This window comes from Cyprinus carpio, chromosome B3 (genome assembly GCF_018340385.1).
Source record: "Cyprinus carpio isolate SPL01 chromosome B3, ASM1834038v1, whole genome shotgun sequence".
In the NCBI taxonomy this organism is placed as follows: Eukaryota; Metazoa; Chordata; class Actinopteri; order Cypriniformes; family Cyprinidae; genus Cyprinus; species Cyprinus carpio.
Genome location: NC_056599.1, coordinates 7352614 through 7360847, shown reverse-complemented (window position 1 = coordinate 7360847; position 8234 = coordinate 7352614). Strand labels below are relative to the sequence as shown.

General features: G+C 32.3%; 1 protein-coding gene across 1 annotated transcript; it reads right to left on the bottom strand.

Annotated features, from left to right (window-relative positions):
- Positions 1-1239: 1239 nt before the first annotated feature.
- LOC109067554 (nuclear GTPase SLIP-GC-like) lies at positions 1240-6364 on the bottom strand. Its single transcript, XM_042719506.1, has 7 exons — positions 6048-6364; positions 5775-5935; positions 5525-5648; positions 5023-5131; positions 4336-4471; positions 3813-3897; positions 1240-2274 (listed from the first exon to the last, which is right to left on the bottom strand). Exons 1-5 carry the CDS (start codon positions 6234-6236, stop codon positions 4338-4340), a joined length of 717 nt encoding a protein of 238 aa, XP_042575440.1. The 5' UTR covers positions 6237-6364; the 3' UTR covers positions 1240-2274; positions 3813-3897; positions 4336-4337.
- Positions 6365-8234: the final 1870 nt, after the last annotated feature.

The window sequence follows — 8234 nt, the reverse complement described above, 5'->3', positions numbered from 1 at the left end:
AATAGCAGCAACACAAAAAAAATCTTAAATGATTCCCTTTGAGCTAAATTGACCTGTTTCCCTTACAGGAGTTTCTCCAGGCAATGGTCTTGAAACTGAACCCCCATCTTCCACTCAAAAATAGCAGCAACACAAAATTCTCCTTAACACTCCAAAAAATAGCAGCAAATACTGAAATAGCAGCAACACAAAATAGCAATGTATAGTGGATAAGCAGCAAGCTGTAGTGTAAAAAATCTCCTTTACTTTTGCCCAACCCTCAACTGTGATTCAAGTGTATCGTATTGTGACCTTTGGGTGATATTCTCATTGATTGACCTACACAGCTAAAAGTTTTGCCCTGGATCGCCACTAAATCACCTTCTTTTAATTTAGGTATTGCCTCTGTTTAGCTCTCGCTAAACCTGCCTAAGTCGCCCACTCAAACCTTTTTTCTCTTTAGGTCACAATATATCAACATAGAATAACAATTGATAAATGAATTGTCCTGCAATTATGGAATATGGTTAAATTCCCTTCAATCCCCCCAAAAATTAAAGAAATATTTTCTCCCGCGCGAGCTAAATACGCCACTGTGGATCAAAAAGTACAGTGTGACTAGTACTGCATATCCTAACCACTCTCCACGCTAACAGCCTCCACAGGCATATATAGTATTGCTTTTAGCAATAATCTGGTAGTGACTACTGCTTGCCAAATGTAGTGTAAATAAACTAATAGAAAACTTAATTTCCACTCAGCAAATAGTGACTGCAACTCTCTCCCTGCCTCCCTCTTTTACGTGAGCTACCTGGGGACACTTTTTACATTAATCCCCCAAGGATCCTCTACATAGGGTAAGCTTATATTTCCTCTTCCAAGAAATATACAAAAACACTTACCCCTTCCCGTGAGGTCCTCCTGATTCACCACGCGTGCGCCTTCCCCACTCGATCTCGGGACTTTCTTACCGGCTCCCTCTAGGAGATCCCACCCATTTGGCGGATCGACGAGCCCCCAAACTGTAAGAATAAATCGTATATTCTGCCTTCGAGATCGCAAACTATAGTTTCTGGTTCAGGCTAGGTTACTGAGCAGAGGAGACCAGGTACTCTGGGACCAAAGAATGAGACACACAAAGTGCAGTCCATTCTAAGCTCAATTTTATTATGCCCCAGTGGGTCACATTATATACTACAGCTTGCAGAAGTGAAAACAATCAACAGTCTGGAGAAAACTTGCCAGACCAGCACAACTAATCTCCATTACATCATGATTAGATCAACATGTCACAGTCAGCAAGAATTAAGTTTAGCACTTAACTTTAGAGCACAATGGCCCAATGTCCCTAGACACAAGATACAAGATACAAGATGTTCACGCAGAATCTCACAGAAAGTAAAACACAACACCAAAATTTCTTGAACACACAAAAGTTCCTACAAAGAATCCTTAGGTCCTTCAACATAGTATTCTCACTTGTGACAGAGTGGAGGCTTGGACCCAAAAACAGTACATCAACTTAACAAGCGGATATGCATGACATAAGAAGGCCACATGATAAAACAGTATTCATACACAGATGTGCACAGAATCATACACACAAAGAGAAAACACACATGAAACTAAAATAACACAATTAACGTCAACCAAATCAAATGTAACACAAAGTTTATTAATGATAACAAAAATAAGATGACATAATTATTGATACAAAATATAATCAATATATGATGTGTCATGCAGGGACTTCTGGGAATGTCCTTGTACTGTTTTCAACGTAATTTATATTAATTAATAGTTTTTAAATTCCAAAAGCAATCAATTTGACAGTATTTTACAGTAAAAATCATTCAAATCAATTAAAAAGCATTTGTAATTTTTCATATTGTAAGGTAACTTACAATTAACCAATTAATTGTAGCATGTTTATTTTTCTGTTAAAAAAATAACATTTTGCTGTATCTTCTGTAACCTATTACAGCATAAGTGCAGAAAAAATAATTTTATACTCAAAGAAAACCCCACAATCAGTATGCATATAAAACAAAGCTGATCCAAACATTTGTAGGAATACATTTCCCTTAACATCTACCAGCCTGAAAATAGACAAAATCATTTAGTTTTGAAAGGGATGTTGTCTAAAAAAAATAAAAATAAAGCAACAATAAAAGACAAAGATTCTAACAAAAGCATAGATTCTGTAGTTAAAAACTACCACCCCAAGTTGTAAGTTGTCTTTCGTGGCTGTTTATTTTGCCACAAGCTCAATCTCCTCAATCTCTCTGGAGACATCTAAAAAAGACACATGGTATATTACTGCATGAACATCAGTGTGGGTGCCAAGAAGAATTACTTTAAGGAGGCATCAAGGATGTCAGAGGGGACACAAATTTGTCACTGTACCCTGATAAATGTGACTGCTAAAATTAGTGAAGAACAGATTAATTCATGGCTCGTAGGTGTGGGAATCTTTAGACACGATTCAATTCATTATGATTTAGAGGGCTGCGATGCTAAAATTAATTCAGAAGAGAAATTAATTGCAGAAACGCGATGCATCAGATAATCTTTTTTCCCCACTCCACCCCTAATGGCTTGTAGTAGACATACATTTATTTGTTTACAAGCCATTAGAAAACATGCATGTTATGTACATGCCGCTGTTTAAATTGCTGTCCTTTGTGTGAGTGAAATAAAGAGCACTATTGTGAAAATATGTTGTGACAAAATACAGTAGGTTGACCACCAAAATGGTTAATACCACAGCCGCCGCAGGGCCGCGGCATTAACTGCAAGTCAGTCGCGTGTTAAAATCATTCGCGAAACTACCGCCAGGTGGCGCAAAGGGACGAATTGGGAACTGAATGTAATTGTAAAATGAAAGGAAGACGTAAAACAACAATAACATTATAATATACATTATAACATCCTTAAAAGCCATTAAAAAAATAGTATAGTCTTAGGCTACAGTCTACTCATCAAAAAAATAAAGAAAGACCTTTAAACAAAGGGCTCTTATGCATGCTATTTTTATTTTAAGACATTTTTATTTTCTAAAGCATATGGCTGATGGGATATTTGTATGATTTTATAACTTTTCTGTTTGTTTGTTTGTTTGTTGTGTGTTTTTCTGTTTTTGATGACTTGCTGGGAAGCACATTGGTCAACGGAAGTTGTAATTAATTATGCTATATAAATAAATTGTATAGCTACAGTAAAATATTCAGCTAGTAAGCTTGAGATCCATTTAATCTAAACTGCCTTTAAATGTGTCATTACACTGTAACAAGGACAGTGTGAAATAAAGTGTAACCAAAATAAATTGTTCTCTTTGCAGGCGCTATATGTCTTTGATGCACTCTTCACAGATTTTAGTTATGCCCAAATGTTTACACCCACATTTTTTCCTAAATCATTCAGCCCTAAACAGAAGTTTTTTTTTTTTACTTTTTGTTTCTCTCATGCTTTTTTTCTATGGAGATGCACTCCACAAAATGGCACCAAATCATTCTAGAATTATTAATTCTTTACAAACATAGCTATTTAAATAATCTAGACAAAATTCTCATATTATATCATATACAGTGGGTACGGAAAGTATTCAGACCCCCTTTAAATTTTTCACTCTTTGTTATATTGCAGCCATTTGCTAAAATCATTTAAGTTTTATTTTTTTTATTTTTTTATTTCCTCATTAATGTACACCCCATATTGACAGAAAAACACAGAATTGTTGACATTTTTGCAGATTTATTAAAAAAGAAAAACTGAAATATCACATGGTCCTAAGTATTTATTATTTTGTAATGTGCTTTAAAAAGCTTACTTACCCAAAAGAGTGGTTTTGCCAGTGTGGAGATGAAAGGGTTCCATTGATCTTTTCATCTCCGATTCAAAGTCATTCTTTATTTCGAGCTTTACAAAGAAACATGAGAAATTTAGAGTAAGATATGGCAAGAAACCCATATGTTTTTTTGTTTTATTTATTTTCAGTTCAAATTAAGCAATAATTGTCTATGGCATGTTGTAATAATTACTATTATTTAAATGATAATTAACAGAATTACTATTATTTAAATTATAATTAATAGATTCATTTGAGTAAAAATTTATTTGAACCTTTAAATTATTAACCTGTAATTGAGTAAAAAAAAAAAAAGAACTTGGCAAGTTAATGATATCAACCATATAGTTACCAAAATTACCAAATTTCACCCCACATTTAATGGTGTGGGGTCACACCTGATTGTATTTATTCTGGGATTATGCTTGGGTTTAAGGTTTATCTTACATCTAAGATATTTTTCATAATTGCAATACAGGTGATTTGTGAAATAAGTATATAATAAATACCTTCAACTTATTGAATTTCTCAAGGAACTCCGCTTTTTGGCGTCGTTGAACATGTCATCTTTTAATGACTTAATGGTACCACTTAGAATGTTCTGCATTTTCTTTAAGGTATCCTTTCCTTTTATTTTTGCAGCTCCTGAAATAATTATTAGTAGTATTCATCTTTAATTTGAAGACATTAAAACAACAACAATGAAAATGTATTTGCTATGCAGGTTTAATATTATAGGTAACTGTACTCTTGTTACACTGTTTCTCAGTGCCATGACAATTCATCATTTTAACTATTGCATAAGAAAGAAAACTTCAGAACAACTCTATTGCAGTGTGAATTTTTTTTCCATTGAGACCAGATTGCAGCATTTAAAAAAACCAACAACAACAACAACAACATCTAATTCAGTTTGTCAATATTATAATACAAAGCATCTCAGTTTCATACACTGTCAAATTAAATAATAATAATCTGTAAAAATAGGGCAAAATGTAGTATATAAATATGAAGGATTTTTCTGTATTTATGTTTTAAATGTGTTTTACCTGTACTTTGAATTTTGCACTTAAATTTAACGTAAATTAACGTTAACTAAATGACAATTCACTACCAGAAAATGCCAATAAATAAATTACAAATACAACTTAATTACATCTAACTGAATTTATTTATTTTTTTTTGTGTTGACTTACTTTCATAGCCAGTACCCATTTTTTCCTGAATCGTTGTTGCGATTGATGAGTAGATATCCTTCTTCCTGTTAATAACTTTTCTGCCGAGTAACACCTTCAGTTTGTTTTCTTTTCAGAGGAAATAAACACAGAACATAATAAAATAAGTAACAGCTGTAGATATATACATTTAATGTGCCATGCAATTGAAAGGTAACTATTCCATCAATGTCGCTTTAAGGTCTACCAATTTTCTTCCAAAACGGAGCTTCTTGAAGACAAAAACAGTATATATAAATTCAAGCTGTTCTGCACCTATAGTCTATTCATATTTAAAATGATTTGATTTGCCAAATTCAGTATGTAACTCACACTTCAAATTAATAAGGCATTTGTCCTTGACAAGATGATCTTACGTCTCATGTATTTATGTGTAGCAAACAACACTTATTTTTTAAGTTTTTAATTCATTTTAATCTATAATGGTAGTAAAGAAAGATATGTGCAGAATAACTGAAGTTACCCGTGTTTTGATGAAGTTCTGAATGTGGTATAGCATAGACGATCTGCAGTATGTATTGTCACTTTGGATGATACTGACATTATCAAGGTGTTTTTGCAATGATTTCTCCGTTTTGCCATTAACACTAGACCAACAGAAAAATGTAGAGTATAAGTACTGGAAATATAAATCTCCCAAGCATCATTCCCAGAATTAAACAGAAGTTAAAATTGTATTAAGTACAAAAAAAAGAATATGAAGCGGGACTCACGGAAAAATTTGATTAAATTCCTCATAAATGCTTTCCTGCATGTGTCTGGCCAAACACTCATTGAGATCTAGGATCATGCACCAGTTTTTTGACCAATAGTGTCCTTTATTCTTGCATAGAGCTTTAAGTGTTTTATGGAATCCTCTATTATCGATGTTATCCTGAGTTGTAACACAAAAACAGATACAACAGTTATAGTCCTGTAAACAAACTGAAAAGGAGTGTCAAGTGTGATTAAATTCAATTGTTTGACATAAACTGAATCACACTTACAGGTGCTATCAGTTCTTTCTGTGCAGTAGCAACACATAATCTCACTGAATTTTGTACCCCCTCTGAGAGACACATGTCCAGATCCTCATACATTTTTTCAAACTGACGGTCCAACTCTGTCAGTGCATTCTTTAGATTGTTCGCCAGCTTATCATGGACTTTGGCCTTTGTCTCAACCTTAAAATACATTAGAGAATAATATTAGAGAATAGTATCTCTTGGCTGCTTTCTGTAAACCATATGCATTTGAAGTAGGGCTGCACGATAATGGCTAAACTGATAATCAAGATTATTTGGTATCACTTTATAATAACGTTCAGTTGTAAGTCATTAATAAGTGGTTAGTTAATGATGAACTAATCATTTACAAAACATATATAGATGATTAGCAAGTGACATGCTAACATTATATATATGTTCTGTAAATGCCGTTACAAGTCATTTACAAGTGACTAGTAAATAATGAACTAATCATTTATGAAACATGACTATGTGTTCATAAATGATTAATAAGTGATATGTAAATTATTTATTAATGTTTTGCAGATTCAGTTATAAGTAATTTAATGAAAGTAATAAGATAATGATTAACTAATCGCTTACAAAAAATGACTATAATGATCATAAATGTTCAATAAATTGTTACTTTTTTGAATGTTTTGTAGATTCAGTTATAAATTATTTACAAGTGATTAGATAATGATAAACTAATAATTTACAAAACATGACTATATCGCTTATAAATGATTATTAAGTTATAAGCCCACAACAATTTACAAATCTGTCTTAAGTTATCTTTAAAAAAATATTAATCAATAAAAGGATCAAACAGATCCTTAGTAAATGGTTATGAAGTTACTAGTTAATATATTATTAATCACTGAAATGTCAATGTACCATTATCCCAATAAACAATTGTTAATCATGAACAAATGATGATCACAAACATTAGTAAACGATAAGTATATCATATTTTGATGCATCGTTAAGGTTGTAAGTTTGTTGGTTAAAACCCACGAAAATGCAATTATGCTAAAGCTATTTTTTTTTTAAGAATAATAAATTAATAGTTGTCAAATGAATAAACATTTGGGATTGCAGTGTGTTAAGTCCTTTCACTCATCAGTGCAGACTTGTGTTCTGTGTAGGATCTAGTGATGTGAACTGGTTTTACCTTCCACTGAAGCTCACATCAGGTGCACAGTGGTTATAGACTCCATGTGTGTCAGAGAAGACAGCTGTCTATACCCACACCAGTCAGTACTTAGTACTCACTACAAAGTGTTCAACACCTGTTATAGATGATGTGTAAACGCATGAATAAATCATTTACAACCCTTTCTGCATCCCCTAATCTAAAGTGTAAACTATTCATCACTTCTAAATGTGTTACATATCGCTTGCAGATCTTCCTGTTACATGATCCATCTCATTCCTTTAACTTTAACAGAGTCTTAACTCTGTGCACCTGATGTGAGCTTCAGTGGAAGGTAAAAGCGGTTGAGGGTCACTTCATCACTAGATCCACACACTCCACACAGAACACTAGTCTGTGCTGATGAGTGAAAGGATTTAACACAAGCCACTGGAATCACCTGACTAAGGCATTTATAAATGTTTATCAACTTCTAAACAAATGAATTACTCCTCTTAAAAATAGTGCTTTAACATACCTGCATGTTTGTGCTTTTGAATAGGGACCAGCTAACAAATTTGCCAATAAATCATATACTGATCATTTACTAATGGTTTATTCATCATTTATTCATGATTAACAATTGTTTATTGAGATAATTATACAAAACAATTTTGACAGAAATACTTCAATGATTATATAGTGATAAATAATGTATCAACTAATAACTTATAAACCATCTACTAATGATCAATTTGATTTATTTCATGATTTGAACGTTTTTAAGATAACTTACAACACATTTGTAAATTGTTAGCATACCACTATTAATCATTTATGAACATATAGTCATGATTTGTAAAATGATTTGTTCATCATTAACCAATAACTTACAAGTGACTTATAACTGAATTAATAAAACATTACTAAAATGTTAACTTATTATTTATTAATCATTTATGAATGTATAGTCATGTTTTGTAAATGATTAGCTCATCATTAACTAATAATTTATAAATGACTTATAACAGAACGTTATTATAAAGTGTTAC

What these genes read in the sequence shown, in the direction of transcription:
- LOC109067554 (XM_042719506.1), bottom strand. Translation starts at nt 6,236, where the DNA reads ATGTATTTTAAGGTTGAGACAAAGGCCAAAGTCCATGATAAGCTGGCG. An exon ending in GAATTTAATCAAATTTTTCC is followed by an intron (nt 5,649 to 5,774) that starts GTGAGTCCCGCT and finishes CTGTTGGTCTAG; the next exon opens with TGTTAATGGCAAAACGGAGA. An exon ending in AGAACTTCATCAAAACACGG is followed by an intron (nt 5,132 to 5,524) that starts GTAACTTCAGTT and finishes TTCCTCTGAAAA; the next exon opens with GAAAACAAACTGAAGGTGTT.